Genomic DNA, 26,077 nt, shown 5'->3' with positions numbered 1-26,077 from the left:
CTTTACCCTTAATTCATAAATATCACTAAATAAATAATAATATTAATAATAATTTGTTATTTCAAAGTTCTATGCTCGACAATAAAATCAGGGTCAATTTAGAATCCGCACAAAAATCATGTAAAAAAGTTTGCTTGCCTCTGCTGTTAAAAATCTTAGTGAAAATTAGTTGACCAGTGTAATTGGGCCAAAATGAATTATTTACAACAAACATTTTTCACCCTTTTTTTTTGCTATCGACGTATAGTGACAAGCACAACAAGCACGTGCTCTTCCACGAGATGGCAGAAGCTTTGTACATATTTGTTTATCCATTTGTGATTTGTATTTAGTTGAGTGCTGGCAGATTTGTTTTTATTCCCAATGTATAATAAATGACTTGGCTGCAAGTTGGGAAACACTGGAGTGTGTTTGTGCTTGACCTACTTGGGGAGCGTCAACAAACGAGCATGCACATTGTGCACACTTGGTCAACTTCCATCACAACTAAAACTGCAGAATGCGGTTATACAGATTACATTATCCAGTGGAAATGCAGGGTCGAGGTTAAAGAACACACAATTTAGTCGAAATGCGTCTGCTAAGTTCCTCATATTGAGGAGGGCAAAGGAGTAGGCGAGGAGGGGGAGGAGGAGGAGGAGGCGGGGGGAGGAGGAGGAGGCGGAGGAGGCGGGGGGATCACATCCGGGGCTGGTTTTATTCTAATAACGAACCTCCAACCCGGAAAAACTGCTAAGAAGCAGGCTTTTCAGTTATCGATCACACTGACAAATAAGCAGGGCGGGTAGGAGTCCTCTGGTGCACGCTGGACCTCCAAAAAGTTGTTTTTAAAACTTGTTGGCTTTCGCCATGTAGGTCTACTGGTGTCGTCGCAAGTGTGCTTCGTAGCGGTCCTGGGAGCTGGTTGTGTTGGGGCAAGAGTCTGCGAGGCGGGTAAGTCCATGCAGTGGAACGAATACATTGGCATTACTAGTACGAGTGTTTGCGCACATGGATGCGTGCGTGTGTGCGTTTAGCATTGGTCGACACGAGCATGTCAGGTGTCGCTGAATACAGTCTGCGTACTGGCGTTCAAAGTTTTAATCATCATCATTACCACAAGTGCCACCATCATCATCATCATTATGATCATTATCATCATTGTCACGTTGTGCATGCATGCGCTAACTCAACTTGTAGTTCCTGTTAGCACGCCGCACATTTATTGCGACTTCAGTGGCAACTCATGCCAATGTTCATGGGAAATCAAGTTGGCACGGCGATTGACGCTGTAGATAAAGCACTTTGGACTATTTTAAAGTTGCAGCTACATTGGAACAATTTGGAGAAAGGCCCTTTTCTGTCCCAAGTGCACAGCAAGGTCACAAAGCAATGATTGGATGAAGGAACTCCAGTGCTCTGGCCTATCATTGAATTTAAATTTTCAAAATGTATTATGCGCCCCTCATTAATGTATTCACCACTTTCTGATTAATATTGCATTTGTTGAGTATGGACTAAGCAGCAAAATTCACTCGTTTTTGTCACTTGCTGTCAACTGCCAATGACATCACAGTGCCTAAGGGCTCACGGAATAAAAATGGTTCACCTGTTTTCTGAGTTTGCTCAAGTGCTATTCGCAAACTGATGCCAACCAATTGTTTCGGGAAATTGCCGTTTCACTCAAATATGACTTCTTTTTGAGTAACAACTTGTAATTATTAATTTGCTAAACAAAGCACTTCAGTTACGTGGTGTCTTAGTATGACATCTAGGGGGCGCTATTCAAAAGGAGTAACTACAGTAGATTAGAGATGAAGAAAAGTTGGTTGGCTAGATTCCACTGTACTTACAGGGTGGTCAGTTCACTCTTTGCATTTTGGGGTGGATGCGGCCTTTCAATTGGGACACAGACCCTCTCGGTTCACACCGATGACCTTTGACCTCTCAAATATTCTTAGGTGGACAAACATTCCCAGACACCCGCCAAAATCTTGTCAGAAGAGTAGAACAAAAACAAGATAGAGGAAAAAGTTACCTCTAGCTGATAAATGCGCTAATCAGTTAAGCCTCAATGAAGTGCGAATAGTTTGCATTTTTCACGACAAGATTTGAGTTGCATTTTAGCGTGTCTCTGTTTTCATTGCATCACCTTTGGGCTTTCCTGATTTTGTTTTTATTAGTCCCAGACTTTGATGAGGTCACATGTGCTTCCAGTCAGTAGTCTCACTAAATCTAAGGAGAGGTTGAACAAGTCCTTAAATAAAACAGATGTTTGTGGCTATTATCACTGTTTAGATAAAATATATGTGTCATTCCCCGCATTGACCAAAAATGCCACAACTTCTACCCTGTTCCTCCCCTTAATGGTTGAACCAGATGTTTTATGATCCTAAAATCTTGTGTGTATTTATGTTTCATGTGTGCCAATGTCCTTGTGTGTCTGACTCCTGGATTGCCATTTTCCTTTTTGGGCTGTTTTTCTGTCCCAGGCTTTGAATATTTTGAGTGTCATTTGAGAAACATTGAAGGAGCATATTCATGAAGCTATTTGTGGAAATGTTGATAGTTGGTGTCTTCTAACCAGATTGAAAGCAAGACTATTCCTTTAGCGTACCATTTATTCCTGATTGTGTATCTCATGTACTAATTAGCCATAACATAAGGTACATTTGGTTTAACAATTTAATTAAATGCGATACAAGATACATTATGAATTCAGTCTTAACAAATAAAATAATGCTTAGTTTGATATTGTAAGATGTTTTGTCTCGCATGACATGGAGCACTCTTTGGACTATTTTGTCCCTCTCTTTTATTACAATCAATTTTTGCATAAATGAATACATTCCCACGGTTGTATTTTCATACAAGTCTTTTTTTTTTCTTGATTTTCTGATTCATATTTTGTTGCATGAAATATGAAGTCTTTAGTAAAAGCCACCCGTGTCAGTGGGGTGGACATTTTGCCACTTGCTGTCGACTGAAAACGACAAAACAGTGCCTTGGGGCTTAGCTTGCGAATGTCACATGACCAAACCCAGAAAACAGATGAGCCAAATGCAATATTAATCAGAATAACATGTTCAAAGCAGTTGGGGGCACATAGAAATTTTTGTACAGATTTTTTGTGTGACTTGAGTTCCTCTTTAGAGAGGATGACAACATTAGTAAGGAATCAACTCCTGCCACTCATTTGACTCAGTCCTAAAAACTGTATTTGTGTGTTGGTTGCGTGAGTGAGCGCATGACATTGGCTGGATGCTATTGTGTGCTTAACACCATTAAATATCTTCAGCATACCAACATCTGGAGATGAATAACTCGCTGATTCACATGCATAGCATGGTCCTAATGAATACATTTTAGCATCTATGCGCACCCACCCATGCCACCACCACCACCACCACCATCAGCGCCAGCCCGGTGTCTAGCCAGTGGAAATGTGTGCAGATCTGGAGTGCACGCTGTAATTTTTGGCTTTGGTGGAGGGCCTCAGCTTCGCTCAGCCTCAAGCACGTCACATGAAAAACTGCTGAGTGGGAGATGCTCGCAGTCTCGCTTCCTGTGTGTGTATGTGTGTGTGAGCTAGAAACCGAGGCCTACTTTTATTATAAATGCATCTCCCTCGAGTCTTCTTTACACGAATCTCGATTGAATGTGTGTGTGTGATTGTGTGTGTGTCATCCAGTGACATGTGATAGCGGCAGCATGCCGTACATGGACCGACTGAACCGCGTGTGTGGATTCCTGGATATCGAAGAGAAAGAGAACAGTTGCCGTTTCCAGAGGCGTTACTTCATCCTGGACACTCAGGGGAATGCTTTGCTATGGTACATGGACAACCCTCAGGTACTTTGTGCATCACTGCATGACGCAACACACTTGTACAAACAGTAAAAGGAAATGATCAATATGAGCCCGGGTAACCTTGGACTGTGATCCCATGACGTGCGTGTCTGTGTATTTGTCATTCAGAACCTGCCCAGTGGAGCAAGCTTTGTTGGAAGCGTGAGACTAACCTATATCTCCAAGGTAAACCACCACTGTGGGAATTTGAAATATGCTCAGTCGTCTCTAAATAAGGTAGACCTGCACAATTGAATCATAACCATTACAATAGTGGTAACAAACAAAAATAAAATGTTGCTGTGCAACAGTTAATCGATGAATCGACAACTAATTGGTTATCAAATGAACTGACAACTATTCTGATACTAAATCTGCAATATCACAACTTCTCAATAGTAAATATTTCCGAATTATTATCTTTGTGTTGAATCAAAATGAAAACATTTGCTAACACGTGTTTAGTGTTACGTTTGGAAATGTTCTATTTTCTTGCATGTTACGGATCAAAGCATGAACAGATGACGGTGTTTATTCTTTTTGTAAACGTTTGCTACTGGATGCCAATTGAGAATATGTTGCTATACCTAATGAAATGGCCAGTCAGTAACCAGAAATGGCCTTCGTGCAGTACACCATGATCAGAAACAGTCTGATCTATCTGGAGCTGAAACTAATGGTCACATGCAGAGTTGAGATGCAGCAGAGTTGCTGATGAATTCCAGATGTTGACTTCGGCACAGATAATCGCATCTGGCCTCTGTGCTGACAGCTTCTCTCTGGACGGTCACACTCAGAGATATGAACTCCAGAATTACTTCTTTTACTTTTTAAAAGTGTAAAATGATGGGCAAATGGTGAACCGTTCTATTTTGCTTGACCAGATTGAAATGCAGTTTTAGTCAGGTAGTTATTAAATGTCCCCTATTTTTCTGCTGAGTTTATAAGTGAGCATTACTTGAGTTAAACTAGATGAATTTATCGTTTCTGTGTGGGCGACTGGTGGTTTTGTGTTCTGTGACTTTAGAACAGGGTGTTAAAACCTCAAATTCAGTGCTACTTTGCCTTCACAATACTAATCTTCTCTTTTACTGGGTGCAAAACCTTTTACAGTTTATAGAAGAGCAGGCCATAGAATAGCTTTTGGAACCCCTGCTCAAGAATCCTGCGTTTGTAAGGTTGAGTTGTAATGCATTTTATTTAGAAGCATGTATTTTATGGTGATAAAAGACAACACTATGCAAATTATATTTAACAATATAGATGAATGCTTTTGCTGAGTGTGGCTTTCATTGAAACGTATTCGCCGAACCCAAATGATGCATGCGTGACAATGACGTTCAGTCTGGTCTACTTTCCTGTCAGGTAAATGAAGCTACTGGGAAGCAGAAGCCAAAGACAGAGTTCTGCTTTGGTGAGTCCGCAGGGAAACACTGAGTCACAGTCGCACACTATTATTTATACATGTGCTAAACTGAGATAAAGAGGTAATTGCTGGGAGGTATGGAACTGCTGTTGATGTTTTTTTTTTTTTTTTGTCTGCCCCACAGTCATCAATGCAGTATCCCGAAGGTACTTCCTCCAAGCCAATGACGCGACAGACATGAAGGACTGGGTCACTGCTCTCAACCAGGCCAGCAAGATCACCGTGAGTGTGAAGCACAGCAAAATACCACATTAGTCTTTTTTATTTTTTAAAGAGCTTCTCCAGTGACCTTTTTCAGGCTTGAGGAATTTATCGTGATTTTTGTACCAACCTTGCTTAGTCGTCTTTTGAAATGCTAATAAGGTTTCAACTGCTTGTTTTTGGTATTATTGCACTTCAGTCGCAACATATTGCTTGCTCTTCATTGTTCATTCCTACCCGTGTTGAAAACAGTGGTTATGCCAGTTGCCTCTTCAGCTCAAACCAGTTTGTTCATTTGTCTGACAGCTCTGCTATTAGCAAAGCATTTCAACTGCCACACTGAATGCTTTTCTTTTGCTCTGCCAATTCTCGCTACATCTGCAAACGCAGCACGAGTTTAGATTCGACTCCCGAGACTAATAAATCACATTTTGCCATATAGTGTTTATTTGCAAAGATTGAATTAGATTAATTACATTTAAATTAAATACATTAAATGAAAAACAATTAAATTAATTAAAATGAAATTAATCTCTGATTTATGGGGATTTTTTTTTTTTTACCGTGAAACACCATTAATGTCTGTTTACCGTGATATAAAAGAAGCTCAGTCTAATCCAATAGTTATACAGTATCGCAAATTATAAAAGTTGTGCTGAGAGAGCTTTGCTTCGTTCATCTGGTGAAATGAGGTTAGCAAAACCTTTTCATTTTTTTCATGATGCCCAAAAGAAAATTGCTGAAGAGAATCAATTCTTGGGGTTGAACTCACCATCAGCAGCTTTATGAACTATTTAAGCAATGTTTTAAGTTGCATTTTTACACAATTAGTTTTCCTATAAATTAAAAAATAAATTTTTAGTCAACTTTTACTCCACTGCAAACAGTTGCAGATTGGACAGGTGTACCTAATGTTGTGACTCGTGCATTGCAATCAAATGTACACCCTGTGTGTGTTTATATGTTTCGAAGTGACATCATTATAATTATTTACCACTTAGGTTCCTAAGACTGGTGGTGCACCTGCAAGATCCGACGTGGCCTCAGTTATCAGTGACACTTCCCGAGTTGGGAAGCAGCAAGCATATAAGACAGAGATCCACGGAGGCGTGGTAGTGCACACACCCATCCTGGTAAAATGGCCCGACCTTAAAACTATAACTTGTATGTTAGCAAATACTTTCCGCGTGTCATTATGGATGAGTCAAACACGTGCATGTGCTGATAACACGCGGTTGTTTTAATGACACTATCATTACGTTGCAGAATGAGAGCATCAAGCCTGATGTGCTGAGGTTCGGTTACTGTGTCAAACAAGGCAATGTTGTGAGTATACTTTTTTTTTTTTTAAAACTACGTTTGAATAGAGGCTGCATGAGGAACTGGCATGTCATGTGCTGTTTGTTTCAGAGAAAAAGCTGGAAGAGACGATTTTTTACCCTCGATAACAATGCGGTCAGTTACTACAAGTCAGAGATGGTAAGAGGACAAACATGCGCTGGTTCTCGCAAATCTATCCTTGCTCTGCTTACCTCTGTTGTGCATGTGTGTGTGTATCAGGACAAAGAGCCTCTGCGAGCCATTCCCCTCAGGGACATTCAGAAAGTTCATGAATGTCTCGTCAAATCGGGGTGAGTCAGTGTGACCGCAGAGTCCAACTCGCTCGCTCTCACCGCCCTTCTCACGTGCTATGTGCTCAGCCAGATAATGCTCTCGGTCATCTTGTCAAGTGTTTTGTACCATAAACGCACTAGAACAGCTTTTTGGCATCATTTTTAACGTCCCGTGTTGGAATGATAATACTCTTGTATTTCTATTGACTTGGATCCTAAAGTTGTTTTTGCTGGTTTTGGACCTAACTACTTGGTGAACCACTAAACTCTACAAATCATCTCCCTTGTGAAAGTTTATGAGAACAAAATACAAATAAGACAAATATGGAAGCATTTTTAATATCATGCAACAATTTGTTTCCATAAGTGAGCTCCTGCAGAGAGACAATCTGTTTGAGATCATCACCGGATCCCGAACTTTCTACATACAGGTAAACGTCTGGTTGGACCACATAATTACTGTATTGCGTTCAGGCAAAATTGAAAATGTCTCGACCGCCAAGAAGTAGTTTTGTGCAGAAGTCAGGCAGGTGTATGGAGATGTTTTCTTGCCACGCTTCGCTACTGAAGTGCAGCACAAACTCAGTTTTTAGGATCTTGTGAGGATTGTTTTTGTGAAGCAACCGCAGCCATCTGTTACCATAACAACAAAAACATCCTGTTGATTCCTCCCCAAGGGAGGACAGCTGAAAGAAATGGCCAGCATAAGCACATTTGTTTTTGTGCTGGAAATAGAGACATGTGTAGTCAAATGAAAGAACAGATAAGAACTATTTATTTTACCCCAAATCTGAGCATTGTTCGTGTTAAGCTGCGAATAAATCCGAACCAAAATTCCATGACATTGTATTATGTGTTTTTAATTGACATGACATGTGGCCTTTTCTGTCCATAGACAGACTCTCCAGAAGATATGCATGGTTGGATCAGGGACATTGAGATGAAGATTCAGGATTTCAGAGGCCCTAGCAAGGTAACGCCGTCTTTCCACAATTTGCCTCTTCCGAGTAGTTTTTTTTTTTCCTTTTTTTTCCCCCACACACACATTTATGGCTTTGATTATATGTATGCTTGCGTGCAATCTCTTGTCTACAGATGTAATCAAGTGTTTCTATGATGGGAAGATATTCCATCTGTTCTCTGACATTTGTAATAAGATCATTGTAGAATTCAAATTACACACGACTAGCTGTCAGCAGCACAGCGGTTTGTGTGGGTTTGGCTTGAAAATGAAGGCCACTCATTGCCGTAATCTGCCTCATCCCTGGTGAAGGGTCTGTGCTTTTTGTTCTCCAGTGACAATCGAAAGCTTCCACGAGCCTTAGTAATGGGATTCTTGTGTCGTTTGTTCGTAACAGGGATTTTCATTTAAAAGAGCTTCATCTCTCTATCGGAGTCACAACGCTTCGGCGACTCGAGGCCACCGAGTCATCGAGCAGCGGCCGACTCTGGTCAAGTCGACCTCCGTGGCACCGGGCTGGCAGCCGTGGACGCCTATCCCTGCGAACGAGGCGTCCATCTTGGATGCAGACGACAACGACAGCGTTTTTAGCACCGTGCCCACATTGGCCTCACTCTCCTCCTCCCCCAACTCTTCCTCCACGTCCTCCTCCTCCAACTCTCTCTCCACCCTAAACCCGTGCCCCGGTATGTCTATTAGTGGATTGGGCATCCTCACGACATCCGGAGACGTGGCATGCGGGCGTCGGAGGCACCGTTCGCAGCCTCAGTCTCACACAGGCTGCATGTTCCCCTTTAGCCTGGATGATGACAGCATCCGCACCACTGATGTCTAGGTTCTGTGGGTTCTATATGGTTCTTGTTTGGCTATTTGACTGGTCATTGTGGTATATCCCCCCTACTAACAAGGTGACCCTGTGTCAATGTTATGACTAGCAACGAGGGCCCCCAGCTAGTCATCTCAATGTGTTGCAGATGATCTGGGAGCCAAGAGGAACAGTAGCGTTGAATTGTTAGAGGGCGTCAAAAAAAAAAGGATTCTGTTGTTGGTTTGTGCAACTTCCTCAAAAACTTGAACTTTGATTGTTGGACTGCAGGGCTACAAATGGCACATGCATTTAACCATTTGCACTTGTCTTCAATTTGACCTTCTCTGCAGAAAAAAAAAATATGCTAGATGTCAGCATGTACTGTATATTTTAGTAGTTCACAGGCCTCCTCTTTTAGCATTCTTTCCGTAATAGACGTGTGACGCAGCGATTGTCGGCATTCGACAAGCATTTCCTGACCACAAACGAGACAGGTGAAAGTGTTCAGTCAACTTCAATCTTAAGAAAACAAAGTTCCCACAACAGTGTAGAGTCAAACATCAGCCATTGCTAAGCAGGAAGTGGTGATGCCGTAATAAATAATACAGCCGCTCCATATGGTACTTGATGAAGAATACATAATATAGATGAGCCGTTCAGAGGTTTCTAAATGTGACCCACCCCCTTCCCTGCAGCATTATGGGGGTGTAAATGCTGCCGTTTCTTTTAATTTATTAGCAATTTTGCACTTCTTTGTTTTTTAATCCTTTTTATATGCTTAACCACTTTCAAAACTTCCTCGAAGATGTCTCAAATAGTTTGTTGTAACACCTGAGGCTTCAACTCGTGCTTGAATGCTTTGCTCACTCGTTTGTCTGCACATGTTGGTTTTCCTTCTTTTATAATAAATATTTTATATTTGTCTTATAACGTACAGTGCTGTACTTTACACATTCGTTTTATGAGCCCTAGCTGGAGGCACGTCCATGCAGTACATCGCGTTGTCCAATAGGTGTCACCTTTTGTCTTTTGAGCTCCAGGTGTAATTTTTTTTTGCTGATTTAGTAGGCAAAATGGAACAAAAACAAAACAAATAACGACCCTCCCGGTGGCTACAACTAAAATCACGTTGAATATTTGGCGGGATCTTGAGGCCTTCCCTAATTAACCCTAGCAATGCTATAAATAAGCTGGGGTTTTTTTTTTTGGGGGGGGGGTTAAAAAAATGAGTTACTTTTGCTATTGGGCACCATGGGACTCTTTAAATATTTCGACTGGTATCTACCGTAAGGCCACACATTCTTAGTTAGCACTTGAAGTTTTTGTTTTTTCTTTCTCAGGGTCATCATGCCTCGAGGCCAACTCGTTTGCACTTTCACCCCCGTCGTGTCAGACATGCACATGCTGATGACACAAAGACAACCATGCGCGTGGGTCCAGTTAAGGCCAAACACTTGTGATAAGTGAAATGTTTCACACGTCCAGTGCAGCGGGCCATTAGGTAAAGCGCCTAAAACCATGTCCTGACCTCTGACCATGTGCTCGTCAGCGGACACGAGGGCTTCTGAACGTTAAATGTCTCAAAAGAACAGTTTAAATCGTGTTGGCTAATGCCCCGGGTGCCTGTAAAATGTCAGCTGGCTGTGTTAAAATGACTTTTCAGTCTGGTAAAGACAGACCTCCCTAAGGTTAGTTTGAGTGAAATCGAGGCAGAAAGACGGATGATGGGAATTGGACTGTTCAAGTTTGTTCCAACGGGATGCGATAGTCATTATTTGGACATTTAACTTTCTCTCGTTTCCTAGAAATGTACAGTATGAAAAATGAGCCCCTCAGCCGTAGAGGTTGAATTGCTTGTTTTTGCAGTCACACAATGTAAAGGTCACTTGGCACTTCACTTTAACGCATTTGAGTGACAGCATGTCTTAAGGCAGCCAGACACTCTGCATCCCCAAATGTTAATGTTCCCACTTGAATAAGCAGCACCAGGCTGCCTTCACTGGGACTTTTTATCGTTGTTAAATATTACTCCAACGTAAACTGTCTCACTTGAGCACAAGTTGCTTTACTACTTTGCATGAACCATCTGAAGTGTTTGATGAAGTCATGCTGCTTTTGGCTTGTTTCTTTTTTTTAACTTTGTAACTTCTTTTGTTTTTGCCAATTCTGCTTGAGTTCCTGTTTACACAGGAATAGCCACAAGAGGGCGCTAAAAGACTCCACATGTGAACAATGTCCACTGGAGCGTCAATGGTCATCTTCAGAATAAATGGAAGATAATACCATCCGTGAGTAGCAAACGTATGAAACACAACTTTTTTCCACTAATTTTTTTTGTTAATCTAATTATATGTTACCATAGTTTTTTTCACAATTTAATGTGCATAAATATGCTGATTTTAGACTAAATTGAAGATCTGAAACAGACAAAAGTTTGTGGTTAACAATTGAGCTTCTGTTTTCTGAAGTAACTGCATACACATTTCTTGATCGCATGTACGTTTTTAAAGGCTGAAAAAATAAGCTATAGCCACTTACCGCACAAAAAGTTAGACATTGGTGTTCATGCATGATCAATATAGATGACACCAGTTTGATGAATGTAAACTAGATTTCTAGACCAAAATAATTTAGAAAGGCCCTCATCAGATTTAGTCATCACGGAAATTTAGCAGAATATTGAAACTGAAATCTTATTATAGTGGTCAAACATTTTTTCATTTTACACCATAGTATTTTTTCCGTGGATGCGGGCTCTCCTAACATGTACACCAGCAATAAAGTCATATTAATGAGGACCAGATTTTCTTTCAGCTGGACGCATGTCCTGCCTGGAGCTCTGCCCCCCCGCCCCCCAAAAATCTGCGCTTTTCCCACTTGAGACCACCTCACAGACTGGATGCAGGCAGGCAGGGAGGGGCGATGGAATGTATTTGGCCCTGTGTGATGTGATTGTTTGCAGAGAAATGGGTTGACCTCGCCCTCTGATGCCACACACAAATGCTAGTTGTGGCCGAGCTCAAGGTGTGCGAGACGGACCTGCTGAGTGCAGGAGGTCTGGGACCCCTTCACCACTTCCTCCAGACGGAGAACAGAGGATCCAGTCATCTGAAGCCCGGATGGGACAATAATAATAAGCAGTCCAGCCGCCAGCACCACCTCATTTAAGGTATTCTTGAAACCTTCTCCTCTCACTTTTCATCATGCCTTACAGGCCAGGCCAAACAGCTGCAGTCTCAATAGGGAGAACCCTGTATTAAAAAATAAATTAGTCTAGATGAAGTCAGTTACAACTTGTACAGTTATTATTTGTATTTGATGTGAGTGCCACATTAGTTTATAGAAAGGTAACAAAAATTGTATTTTGAGGGATTTATTTGCGCGGGATGGGAGGTGGCGTTTATAGTGTATATGTTTACTGTATTGTTTACATAAAACCGTGAAATCCATGTGTATCTCTCCTGGAGCAGAAAGAAATGTCTAAGCCGTGAAAAGTATATTTTACTCCTTGCGTTGATACGAAAATTAAGCTTTGTGCGTTCTATTGTATTTTTCGGATTATTTCTACATGCCTAATTTTTTGCAGGTATATTTTACATCGCACTTGACCGCGCACAACATCCTTTAAAAATGCGTATATGCTTCCCCCCTTTTTAATCGCAATTTGCTACATGACCAAATTATTGATGAATTGTGTGGAGAACATATACGCACAATTATTGGGCACGTTTTATTTCAATCAATAATTGATGATGGCAAAAGTGGAGTAAATTAGGTCTGTTCTGAGTGTGGTTTTTAAGTGAAGCGTTTGGTCATTTGGAATTTTATGGTGATGTCTTTTGACCTACATTTAGCAAATGCAAATCACTATTAAAAAGTTTACGTCTAATTATATTTTACAAATTTACAATCTTAGACAAGCTACATCTGTTTGAAAATAATAATAGATAAAAAAAATATTGTAGTATATTGTATTGTCTACTCTTATTGGAGAACGAGTTTAACACTGTGGTAGAAAAAACGTTTTCAAAACTAACCGCCGAAATTATAAATAATAAATTCCAGTATGCTTCAAATTATGTGACCCCCAGTTCCAATGAATGTCAACAAAAGATCATATCGTGTCCATTCAATATCTGACGATGCGTAAATGTCTCAGTCGCAAAAGACAGGACAGACGTAAGAACCTCCCGCTAACCCCTTCATGTTTGCTCCCGGTGATGAGGTTTTCCGGTAATCCGGTCAGCGTGATGATCCTCGTGAATCTACGACGAGATTAAACATGATTGTTGTGTGACGTCACGACTAGCGTTGTAATGACGTCACAGACTGGGTTCGCCTTTTTAAAATCATGCAATTATTATTTGACATTATGCTTGGACAACAATTCTGTTTTTTTTTTTTTAAATCTTTGGATAGTACTCAAATTACACGCCCGTGCTCGAAACGTTGGTTCAACTAAATGTATATTGAATAATTGTATTTAAAAAAAAAGAAAAGAAGCAACGAGGGGGCGCCCATGTAGTGGCAACTCGCACGGCACTGGCCAATAGGAGCAAAGGAAAGCCACGAGGGGGTGGTGCTGTTTGTCTGAACCGGACTTGACTCCATTTGAGATGAAGGATGTGATGATCGGGGTCCAGATCGGGGCCGGCACCGAGTCGGTGAGGGCAACCTCGAGAGGAGCGACACTTATAGGGACCACAAATTAAAGCTGCAATGATCTGATTGAGCTACGGAAGGCAGCAGCGGCGTGCCCGCAGACACTCAAACCAGAACCGATGTTATTCCAGATTTGTGGATGGATTATGTTGACTTTTTAACATCTCACTGAAACACGTGGACCGCTTCGATTCAGATATTCAAGTGGGAAATTAAAACAAGTTCCATACTGAAGAAAGGTGATGGTGGAGGGAGAAGGATGATGATCGTGGTTATTGCGGGGTGGACTGCTTGAGGTAGGTGCACTGCCCCAAGAGAGGACAATCAATGTTCTGTACACACTTGATGTCACTTATAGCTGCTGTATCTATTTTATAACATCACCTCTTGCATATTTAATGTGCAGCGCTTAATCTCTGCAAAGTTGCGCCGTACACGTCTGACATGTATTAATAAATTAAACATATAATGCAAGGTCCATGCGTGTTCAGTGGCAAAACAATGTGAAAGTTAAAGTGAATATTTAATTCCATTTAAAGTTAAAAACAATCATTAGTTACGGTATATAGTTGCAATTTGGTGATTTGCGTCAGAATCGAAAATATAAGGGACTACAACTCAAAGTTATAAACTTTCATTCTAATCAAGACATTTGAAAATATTTGTAATTTTCAACTCATTGAATGATTTATAGATTTTTGATTTATTGGATTAGTGTGCATTGCTTGGAATTTGAATATTTAGATCATTCTTCCACCCGCTCTATGTACGTGCTATATATATTGCGATTGTACAATGGATCTGTATATTTCATTAAACAAGACAGAAAAAAAATAAATCAAAAATATATATATCAGCAAATTTCCGTTGGATTGATGATGTTGTGTTTTGTCTGTGTGTACATGCGCATGTGTGTGTAGGGAAACAATGGCCAACGGAGGCGACCAGTTCGGCCTCGCTGAGCGTCCAGACTCAAACTGCACGGATTCTCCCAAGGAGAATAAACAAGACAGTCTCAGCAATTACACTTTAAAATCGCCTGCTTCACCACAAACAAATTCCAGTCAGCTGGTAGAACCTTTGGATTATTTGCCATTTGTTATAGTATTTTCATGGTCGCTGTTTGGCATTTTATCCACAAGTTGGCGATGATGCAATTGATAAATCAAATTTTATTATTATTATTATTATTATTGTGGAATCATTTATTTGTATGTTTTGCCGCAGGGCATGGAAGGAATAAAAGTGTTCCTTCATGACAGAGAGCTTTGGACGAGATTTGATGAAGTAGGAACTGAAATGATCATCACCAAGGCTGGAAGGTAAGGAGGAATTTCGCGTATTGACAAAAAAAAAAGTATCGCAGTTTTCCACCAAAACACTGCGTGAACGTCTTTTATGACACTAACTAAAATATCTTTATTCCATTCCCAACACATTTGATTGAGTATTTGGTGATTTTTATTTTTTTTATCGTGTTTTCAGGAGGATGTTCCCCAGTTATAAAGTGAAGGTGACGGGACTCAACCCAAAAACCAAATACATTCTCCTCATGGACATTGTGCCCGGCGATGACCACCGATATAAGTTTGCAGACAACAAATGGTGGGTGTCATTTTTTTTTTTTCATTTATGAGCAATATTTATTGAACATATCAGAAGAATCCAGTGTTTAATTGCGTGATTTTGTCTGCAAATACAAAATGGATATGGGTGGTGTGACATTCTGATATTGCTGCTGACATAATATGTTAAAAAACATATCATAAGGTTAAACCGCTCGTAAAAGTCAGGCCCTCTATGGAGACCGGGCTGGCCTACTTCCCGCTTCTTGCGTCCGTCTACCCGCCGGTTAAATCAGTCTGCGGAGGGTTCACCGGGCGGACAGACGACACGGAACGGATTAAAGTCTCCCATTCAACGGAGGGGGTGGGGGCGATCCGATGGGTCCCACTGATGCGTTACTGCTTTCCTCTGCGCCTTTCCACCCCCGTTACCGTGCGCTAATATACCATTGAGCGCGCGCAATTCAAGTACAACAACGCGCCAAGTTAGGTGAAATATATTTTACAAGCTCGCACACAATGATGAATACACGTTACACAAAGGGAAACGTAAAACGTGTGTAGCGCCTTGCGCATCAGCAAGACTCGGACGAAATGGCACATCAACCAAACCCAAATTTAATTCCATTAAAAAAAAAAAAAAGAAGCAGATCTGATTCTTTTGTTTTGTTTAATTTTCTATTATTATCGTTTGCCTGTTTAAACGTGTAACCGTTCAGGACCTCGTAGTGGACGTGGCATGTCATTACAATTTTTGTCTGCACCGCAATGTGGGTAAAATGACATTTAACGTGCAATTAATTGCCCATGTGTGGTTTTACAAAATAATTAAGGGCAATTGCCTCCAAATAATATATTACTCTAATAGTGGAACAAAACGTGCAGACATTGTTATGCAAAAAATATCCATCATGAATCATGTAGAATTGAAACGTATGCATTTGAAAGCACAGAATTTGGCATTGTATTGTCATGTCTAATTTGAAAACATATAAAATATTGGTGCTTGAGTCTAATTAAAGCATGAAGTGATTTGTCTGCAGTCGAGTACAGTGGTGCATGACCGGGTCAGACCTACCACTGTGACTCACTGCATGTCAATGTCTCACGCTGGTGCTTACTACAGTAGCTACATTCATATTTATCAACTGTACATGTGTAGGTCAGTAACTGGTAAGGCAGAACCAGCGATGCCAGGCAGACTCTACGTCCACCCGGACTCTCCTGCCACGGGGGCCCACTGGAGCCGCCAGCTGGTGTCCTTCCAGAAACTCAAACTCACCAACAACCACCTGGACCCATTTGGACATGTGAGATTTGCTGCTTAATTATAATTATACAGAGTACAATAATATGTAAGGTTGATTTCAAACAGCACAAATATTGTAGGAGTCCTGCGGTGGCGCAATCAACCACTAGCCCTGCATTTTAAATAAATAGCAACGATGTGTTTTCAATTCTGGAAGAGTGATTGCATTGGATTTTAAAGCAGCAATTGTAAATAGAAGTCAGCAGCCATCATAACAGAACACAAATCAACCAAGGGCCTCATGAGTGCACACTGGTTCCCTTTTGCAGCGCCAATTAGGCTACCAGCAGCACTAACAGCAGGTCAACGTGTATTGTTTGAAACAAACACAAAACATCACATTTCCAGGCCCCTAAGTAATGAACCCAAAGACTTGTGAAGACCATTCATTGAGGCATGTCACCGGCGGACACGTCACTGCGATTAAATTGAGCCCCTCTGGATGAAGGCGCGCATGCATGAGCCCCAGCGCACGCGCACAAAAGGGTCAGTGATTCCTCGGAGAAAAGCGTGTGTGGTTTACATTGTAGAGGGGCAAGTCCCAAATGCTATCTGGCTGCTTAAAATTGTGCAAAAGCTTTCTAATAATTTTGAAATGAGTTTTTAAGAGACAAGCAAAATATCAGAAATATACAGTATAGTGCAGCTTGGTATCACTGCAAACTACAACAATCAAGATATAGCTAAATTGATTTCTCTGTCATGCTGTCAATTAAACATTATCAACAGCAAAGTAATGGTAAAAAAAAGATCAAAATAAAACTTCTAATATCACCCAAAAATATTGATGATCAGTTTTTAAAGTCAGGCTACCAATTTAAAAAAACTGTACTTAACAATCTTGGCAGAAAATATTTACCTCTCTGATGGTGTCAATTCATAGCATGTGGTAAAGCAGAATATTTGTAAAGTAGACAGATGTTTTAGTCCTAAAAATCATATTTGATCATTTTATAAAAGGTTGTTAAATCATGCACAGTTTAAACACTAATACTAAGACAATTAAAAAAACTGTACATAATGTTTAAAACTTTCAATTAAAATGTACTGCATATAAAAGTTGAATTAAAAAACATACTTAAGTAAATGTTTAAAAGTAAACCATTCTTAAAAATTAAATGCAAATTATTTTAGCTTGAAAGTTAAATACAACTGAACTGTACCTGTGCAGCAGTTCTTTAGTATGCCACTAGATGGAGCCGACATACCATCAGTGGTATCTGTATCACACATTTGAGAATCACTGACTTTTGGAAAAACTGTTTACCGTATAACATATTCTGTCCAGGTTAAGGTAAAAATTCTCGCTTTTGATTCACACAGTTGTAAAGATATTCATTTAGCAATATGTAAATTTTATTAGTATTACTTTAGTTCACAGTGTTGTAGAACACCATTTCTTTTCACAGACATGTATATATATTTATTTTTAATTTTTAGAGCGCTCACAAAATTGTAAGATAACAAAAAGTAGAACATCTTGTATTCCCTCACTTTGATCCTAGGGAGTTCCTTTGTTCAAAGAGATGTCATCTTCGAAACGCGTTAATCACCTGAACCTAGCCTTTCTTCTGTCGGTGGAAACTTTGCTGATTGCTCAACCTCAGCCTCACCCTCTCAATCTCACCCCTGCGCAGATAATACTCAACTCCATGCACAAATACCAGCCTCGCATCCATATTGTCAAGGCGGACGAGAACAACGGCTTCGGCTCGAAGAACACGGCTTTCTGCACTCATGTCTTCTCTGAGACCGCCTTCATCGCTGTAACCTCCTACCAGAACCATAAGGTCAGTTTGACTCAGGGTATGAATCGCATCCAGAAGAAGCCTTACCGCTTGTCAAGATGGGAGTAAAATAATGACGCCTTTTTCATGTTAGTACTTTGTGGTGATGGTCCATCACAGATTCATCACATCTGAAAATACTCAAAACGACCTCAGAAGCCTTTTGTGTGCACAGCAAATTAGTTCAACCTCAACACACTCCCAAAGCATTTGTACTCATATGATCCCATGAGGACATTCGTTTGCATAATACCCTAGCATCTTTTCCAAACCTTAACCATTATGAGAGGGTTTACACTTCTTGACCCAATTCCATTCTTAAAACAAAGTTTGGTCCAAAATGTCCTCACCCAAATGTTTCCAACTGTCTCTGAAGATCACACACACAAACATTTCCCAATGTTTGTATTATTTTCGTGCAAAAAGTTATTTTGCATCGTTTTTGTTCTGTTGTGGTAAAAAGGTAGCATGTGAAAAAAAAAACGTGTGTGTGTGTCACTGTCACTCTAATGACCTGTTTCTTTCCCTTGATCTTGGCTCATGCATTTTACACTCCGTCCATGGAGACTTGAAGCCCCTTAGCTTATTTAGGCTCCATGCGGTTGCGACCAGCCAATCACCTTTGATAGCAAAGTCTAAAAGCTATTACTAATTTCTTTACACGATTATTTGATCCATTGCTGTTTGCGCTTGCTCATTTCTTCATTTCCTCACAAGAGGTGATTGCCAAGCAAAACTGAAAATATGCAGCAAAATGCTTTTTTTGAATAATTATATATGAAAGGATTATTAATAAAAATGTACAAGATCCTAGATTGTGCTTACACAATGAGCAATAATAAATAAAAATAGGACACATTGTTTAAGAAAATCTTTTGGCACCATCTAGTGAAAAATGACTAAAGCAAATATGAAAAAAAATATGTCTTTTTGCATTGAACAGTAGCATTATTTTATTTTGAAGACTAAAAATCAATCATGACGTATATAAAATGCGTTTGCCACAGTAATTTGACTTTATCTCTGCTGACTTTGTAGTCGCTATCTCTGTCGTCAGCTACCAGAACTGAGCGGCTCTCCTGCGTTCTCACACAATCTGCAGCCAAACGCAAGCATGAGAAAAGTTTGAAGACCTAACATCAAAGCTCAGAACCTCTAAAAGCTTTGGCCTGAAAATACTTAAACCTGGCGACTGTTTGGCTAAACAGTTTATTCGGTGTCAGCTGGCGAGAACACTGTCCTCTCCGTCAGGAACGTCAACGGCTGAGGAATGTTGGCCGTGCGAAGCTCGAGCGGGGCTGCTTTTAACATCTACAGGGCCCCCGCTAATAATAAACCATCGACTTTCATTCGCTGAGGAGAAGGTTTAAAAGGGCCCGTTGCGTCTGTGTGCATGTATGGTCCTGTGGATGTGCTGCGCCTTAATGTCAGCACTAGTCTATAAAAGAGATCCTTTGTTTTGTCCTCAGATTACTCAGTTAAAGATAGAGAACAATCCCTTTGCAAAAGGCTTCAGAGGCAGTGACGACAACGAGCTGCACCGCATGGCCAAACTGCAGGGGTGAGTACATGCGTGCGTGTGTGTGTGTGTGTGCGTGCCAGCACCTATGTGTACGTGTCAATCAGTCAAATGGGATCAAAATCATTGTCTACAAACTGAACTGTCCTTCCTGTTACACTTGAGTGCAACAAGGCAAGCCTCACAGGCTATTTTACATTTGTTGTTAATGAGGTCATAAATCTTTTTTTTTTTTACATCATGAGCAACCTATTTTCTGCATTTGGTCATGTGACACCGTGATGTCATTTTTGATCGACGGCAGGCGGCAAAATGGCTACCTGCTGAGATGAATAAAAATGTGGTGGATTTTACTGTTTCATTCATATTCCACTCAACTCAAAATGATTCACGAATCAAAAGTAGTCAATTAAACTTGGTGAAAAGCAGAAGACTTACCCAGTTCCAAATGTAACAGCAACCGTCTTTGATTTGCGACTGAAATATATTTGTAACTATTTAAAATGGCTTTGGGATCCATAGTTGTCTGTATATTTGTAAAATTTGTAAATACAGGCAATTATGATCACTTCAGTGTGAAAATTCAGACTCACCTTCTCCCCACGAATAGCAGTTGTCCACTGCTACTACCCAAGCCGCCTCCTCTCCTCTTTCTTCTCCTTCTTCTTCCCACTCTGTTATGATGGCGCACATATGGTGTGAGAGTGCATGTGTTGGCTTGAGCCAAGTGGCAAAAGATATGAGCTGCTGTCACCTGAAGCTTGAGCTTGACCCTATAGCTGGTCTGCAGCATTAACCACACAGCACAACACAACACAACACAACACAACACAACACAACACAACACAACACAACACAACACAACACAACACAACACAACACAACACAACACAACACAACACAACACAACACAACACAACACAACACAACACAACACAACACAACACAACACAACACAACACAACACAACACAACACAACACAACACAACACAACACATATGGAGCAGTGATAGACCAATGATAGCGCACTCCTGCTGGTGAATCACACTGTCACTCCTCATCAACTGCTCGTGTCCCAAGCTGATCTCCACTATGGCAGCTCCACTTGTGTCGGGCAGTTTTGTTAGTGAGCCAATGAGAGAGCCTGTTACTGGAGGGAGGGGGCGCCGCTGTACAGTGCAGAGCAGTGTAGCCCCCCCCCCCCCCCCTTTTTTTTTTTTTTGTTATTGTGCTGCTTTGGTTTGGGGAGATGAGCCTATATCCGAAGTGACACATGGCTGGATGTTTATTTTTAGAGCGGCAAATTATCTCACAGCGGCCCTGGCTGTGTTTGTGCGTGCATGTGTCTGCTTGTGCGTGTCACTATCTCAGCGCCAGTCAGCGAGATGTGGCCCGCTGTCCCCTACATACCACAGAGTTCACAGAGAGGGCTGTGTTTACAGAGAGAGATCAGAGCTGGAAGGATGGAGAGCGCTTAAGTAGACTTGAAAGAGAACGACGAAAGGGTGTGTGGTGGGGGGTCAGAATAATAGGATCAGGCAAAAATACCTGAATGCAGTCAAAAACACAAGCAGATTCAAATTTGTCCTTTTTTGTGGATTCTTTCTGTAGGAAGGACTACCCGGTAGTCCCTCGCAGCACGGGCCGCCAGAGAGCGTGCTCGGCCGGGAGTCCCTTTGGCGGGGAAGGGCGGGTTCTGAGGGGCTCGCCCGAAGCGGCCACATCACCCTACAGCTGTGAGAACGGCCTGAGCTGCAGTAGCAGCCCGCAGACGCTGCTGGGGGCTCCGTCCACTCACTACACTTTGTCTCATCCTCAGCACATCCAACAGGCTCAACTTTACCATTGCACCAAGAGGAAAGGTAAGAGTGCCTCAGCCTGTAGGTCACCAGTGTGACATTACAATAATAAAACAGCAAAATGTGGAGGTTGTGATTCAGCATTTGGAAATTTGCATTTTAGATGTCCTGTTCTCTTGGCGGTCCCTGAATGCAACGAATGCGTTTTGAATGATCTAATATAGTTTGTGTAAAGTGCTCGTGTGCTTATTTGTTTGGCCTTGTGTGATGTCAACAGTTCGTCTGTTTTAGGCCAATATATTTGCGAATCTTATTAATGAGCCTCATGTAAAGGTGGTTCGTTTGTGTCAAATATTATAACTGTTTATGTAACATGGGTTTGTGCTCGTAAACAATGGTTCTCCACTTTACATATTCTGTAACATCCAGCGTACATTCACTATCCTTAGCAATAGCGACCATCCACTGAGCTCCAATATTAGAACAGTGTCATGAATATCAACATAGTCTAAACATGGCAAAGATTGTTGATGTCTAAATTCTCCAAGAAGACGTAGGACTTGACCTCAGCTCAGTGCCAGCTACAGTACAATGCGCGCAGTCCATTAAGATCATCTGACAAACATGAATCAGCCACTCTTTACTTTTGTGCCTCAGTAAATGTCAAGCCTCAAAACGAATGCAATTGTCTTTTATGTGCACTTTTGGTGCTCAGCGTAGCAATAAAACGCTTTTAAAGTAGCACCAACTTTCCCTGCGCTGATTTAATGTCACAACGTTTTCTCCGTACAGTGGAGGAGAACTGCTCCACAGAAAACTGCCAGCATCCATTCAAGAGAGCCTTCCCGGCTAGCTCACGGAGCCCGGGCGATTCCTACTACCACGCCTCCCCCTTTGCGCCTCCACCGGCGCCCGCCTTGTCCACTACCCCTGGCCCGGCTCTCACAGACGCCCCCTACAGCTCCGACATGGGTCAGCGGCAGGCGTGCATGTTCGCCGGCTCGGAGAGCAGACTCGATGACCGTGGGTGCGCATCCTGGTCGTACCCTTGCCCTCTGCCCTCCGCCATGGAGCCCTACCCGCCATATAACCCGCACCCCCCCTACAGCTCCAGCCCGCAGGGCTCCCGGCTCAGCGGCGTAGCCCAGCACGGCTCGCCACCGCTGGGAGAGGCCGTCACCCACGACCCATACAGGAGGCAGAGCTTGGAAAACAGTGCAAGCAGGCATCACAGCCCCCCTCTCCACAGAGAGTATCCTCGCTTTACCCCTAACCTGTCCCCCCCACTCTACCACACGTTGGAGACGCACACACACATTAGGTGCGGCGTCCCCGAATGGACCACCGCCTCCTAAAAAACATCATTCTTTGTGATTCTCTCAATAGATGATATCACCGCTGTGTCATTTTGTGCTGTGCGAATTGGTCACGTTTTCCTCCCCTGTGCTGCTGGGAACACCGCGTCGTTAAAAACCAGGCTCGGACGCAGCCACGTTCTACTCAAGTCCAGACGTTGAACAAAAGCCCTGCAAGGGACATCAAAGTTGTGTTTTATTGTCTTTCCGTAACCCAATGACTGATGTCAACCAAATGTTTGCACTGTGAGCCCCGTTTAAAACCAAAGCCTGAACAGAACAGGCTGCTTTTTCTCCTCCACTTTCCGTCACCGTGAAAGATGTAAATCGTGACCTGTCGTCAGACATTTATGGACCAAAATAATCTCACGGCAGAAGCCTGAGGGGGACCCTATTCTTTTATTTTATTTTTAAATCTCTTGAGTGGAGCAAAGCACAGCTCCACGCACAGCCCTCATGACACTGCTCGTGTGTGTGTGAAGGCTGTGTCAGCTCAGCTCAAGAACGCTATGAGCTCATTTGCAACGAGACAGGCCGTAGTAGCTGCAGGCGTTGCACCACGCAGATAAACAGTTTGTTTAGATGGCGCTATGGGGCTGAGGGACCTGTAAACACTCTTTCCACCGCATTCTGGGTGAAGCATTTCGCATCTGTCTCCATTGTCCTTTCTGTCACCCCCAGCTGACCGATCATCTCCAGTGCCAAAAAAGACGCTCGGGCCCCACCCTTCTCCTAAGCTGACCACTCTGTGAGAAAACCTTTTTTGGTTTGTTTTGAATGGAGGCGAGTTGGCTACTTGTTTTGATACGTCATAGTCTCATGACTTGTGAGGGTTGTAAACAGTGCTGTAAATGTGATATTTGATCCACTCAGGTTAATATACGTTTAGTAATAAACAGTCGGTTATTTGCCTATCCAATTGGTCCTTGTTAGTCCCACATTTACTGTAGTTTTAGAGGGAACCCATTTCCTTGCACATCTGGATAGTGTTACTTCCTCCCTGTGACCACTGTAAAACGACAATTGTGGCTCTGTGCAAATTTGAAGCTGAAGTTGAGATTTTTTTTTTTTTTTGTAGCAGTTTTGTTACATTTCCACCCGGGTTTTATATGCAGTAACATGAGAAGGTGCTGAGTCTGCACCCTTAATGTGTGTACGTGCGCGAGATGGTATGAAAGCTGAAAAGTGTTTTTGTGTTTTCTAGTATTTATTACTCTTGGTTCGATGTCATTCTTGTGAAACAAGATTGTGTTGTGCAGAGATTTTTTCCGAAGTTGGCTTCACCTTCTATTTCCACGTGGTGAAAAATAGTTGTGCTATATGGGGTGGGGGTTAATTGGAATCAAATTTCTATACAGAATTGAATAAAGTTTTGAAGAATTTTGGTAGCTGTTGGTTGCAATTTTGTTCTGCCTGCATTTATAGCCTAATGTGCTTCTAGATTTGAACATGCTGTGCAGTACGATCCCAAAGTCAAAAGCTCCAAAGGTCCACCTGTTCAACCTCTTACCAGAGTTGCAGGTGAGTGGGTGACTATTATAGGCATAATGTAGGCCAAATGTCCCAAATATTTTTTTTACTTGTGCGTGGGAAAAAATTTAAATTAAAATAATAAAATAATAAAATAATAAATAAAATATATTTACCCCGCACTTCCTTATACAATAGTCAAGCAAACGAAGGCAAAATGTGCTTGTCTTCTTTGGAATTTCCACAATGATAATGACCAAAATGTTATGTCTTCAGTAGATTAGATTTTGCATAATCCTGCTAACATGGAAACACATGACAGAGGTAATTAACATTCCTCAAAGTTATTTATATACAGCCCTACGGAATGGAAAGTGTGCAGTTAATTTTAATGCACATAAGGTCCTGATAACCACACAATCCCGCAACCTTTTTTTTTTTTTTTTCTAAAAGTATACTTGTAAAGAGTCCAACAGTCACATTTCATCACTGCGGGGTATTGTTGGCTGTGTAAGAATATATACAACGTCACACGCAAGAGAGACCCTCCCAACCTTTGCACTCATCATCAATCCCCTCAGAGTGGTGGCTGTGCATACCTTCCCCGCCTTGTCTTATCTGTGACACGTTGTTTAGCATCGCCAGTCTCCACCAGCTGGACCTCCTCACTGACAACCTGCTGCCTGCAGAAGGGAGGAGTCTGCTGGGGTGTGGGATGAAGACATTTAGGGGAGGGGTGCTGCTGCTCACTCCTGTAGCCGTCCCAACCTGTACACATATTCTGTAAAGATGAACACTCATGTAGTAATGTTTGTTTCTGGCCCACTTGATGGAAAAATACATGATGCATTTTTGTAAAGGAAATCTATTTACATTTAATGGCTTGTCACATATGTATGTCTTCCTTTGATTTTTTTTTTTTCTTACACGTTGAAGTCAGAGGTTAAGCAGGCAGCTCTTCGGAGGTTCTGTTCCTCCTTAACCCTTCCATGCCAGACTGGGTGGAGGAGGGGGCGGAGGGTTAAAGGAGGCGGAGAAATTATGAGTTCTCCATGGGACTCCATCTTTTTGAAAATGCATTGGATTGTCGCTGCAAGTAAAGTGGAAAATAAAGCTTGTGAGTGTGCTTTGTGGGATACTAAAATGAGCTTCAGACATTCAGAGCCAGTACATTCTGTACTGTGCAAGTTAACATTTTCAGAAGCATTTGAGGTTGCAACCTGGCTTTTATTTGGAATACTGGGTTTTGGTCCAGTTTAGAAACAGTTTGGTATAATTTGGTAAAACAACATTTGTTGTCAAGTTAAGTTTCACCCAAGTGCAGGAGAGCGTAGTACGAGTATATATATGTGCAATCAATCAGTGAAGACTTTCTCATACACACTGTTTCAACAGTAGATTGATGGACCTTTGTGATCAAAGAACTTAAGTGGGTGCTTATCGTTATCTCTCTCTCTCACTCACACACACACGCACGCACACACGCATGTACACACACACACAGACGCGTACACACGTCTCACGATTCGCCACTATCTGCATATTTCCTTTCCTAATTCTCTCCAAATTCACAAATGAAAGCAAAATGAGAATTTATTGTGATAAAATCCTATTTTAAATAATATTTTATTAGCAAACTTTGAGTGTTTGGCTATATCAAGAGAGAAAACATATGCCCTAGCTTTCATTTTAGTCTCCACTAGTCCTATTTATGTGACTTTCTTTTCACTCTGTCTTCATCAAGAAATAATATTGCGCATTATTATGTTTTGT

General features: G+C 41.6%; 2 protein-coding genes across 3 annotated transcripts; both read left to right on the top strand.

Annotated features, from left to right (window-relative positions):
* Positions 1–690: 690 nt before the first annotated feature.
* plekha2 (pleckstrin homology domain containing A2) lies at positions 691–9,767 on the top strand. Its single transcript, XM_049716717.2, has 12 exons — positions 691–933; positions 3,671–3,831; positions 3,958–4,014; positions 5,194–5,242; positions 5,379–5,476; positions 6,457–6,588; positions 6,722–6,781; positions 6,866–6,934; positions 7,016–7,086; positions 7,436–7,499; positions 7,964–8,041; positions 8,427–9,767. The coding sequence occupies exons 2-12, from the start codon at positions 3,691–3,693 to the stop codon at positions 8,862–8,864; spliced, it is 1,257 nt and encodes a 418-aa protein (XP_049572674.1). The 5' UTR covers positions 691–933; positions 3,671–3,690; the 3' UTR covers positions 8,865–9,767.
* Positions 9,768–12,480: 2,713 nt separating this feature from the next.
* tbx5b (T-box transcription factor 5b) lies at positions 12,481–24,216 on the top strand. 2 transcript variants are annotated; one of them, XM_049716713.2, is made up of 10 exons: positions 12,481–13,795; positions 14,420–14,570; positions 14,727–14,821; positions 14,985–15,104; positions 16,227–16,374; positions 18,011–18,163; positions 19,630–19,721; positions 21,292–21,416; positions 21,500–21,542; positions 22,272–22,479. In XM_049716713.2, the coding sequence occupies exons 2-10, from the start codon at positions 14,427–14,429 to the stop codon at positions 22,330–22,332; spliced, it is 981 nt and encodes a 326-aa protein (XP_049572670.1). In that variant the 5' UTR covers positions 12,481–13,795; positions 14,420–14,426; the 3' UTR covers positions 22,333–22,479. The 2 variants fall into 2 exon arrangements, with proteins under 2 accessions (XP_049572670.1, XP_049572669.1); XM_049716712.2 differs by having other exon boundaries at positions 12,487–13,795; positions 21,292–21,542; positions 22,272–24,216.
* The last annotated feature ends 1,861 nt before the right edge of the window (positions 24,217–26,077 follow it).

Source organism: Syngnathus scovelli, chromosome 3 (genome assembly GCF_024217435.2).
Source record: "Syngnathus scovelli strain Florida chromosome 3, RoL_Ssco_1.2, whole genome shotgun sequence".
Lineage (NCBI taxonomy): Eukaryota > Metazoa > Chordata > Actinopteri > Syngnathiformes > Syngnathidae > Syngnathus > Syngnathus scovelli.
Note: the sequence above shows the minus strand (reverse complement) of the source record. Positions and strands in the feature narration are given on the sequence as shown.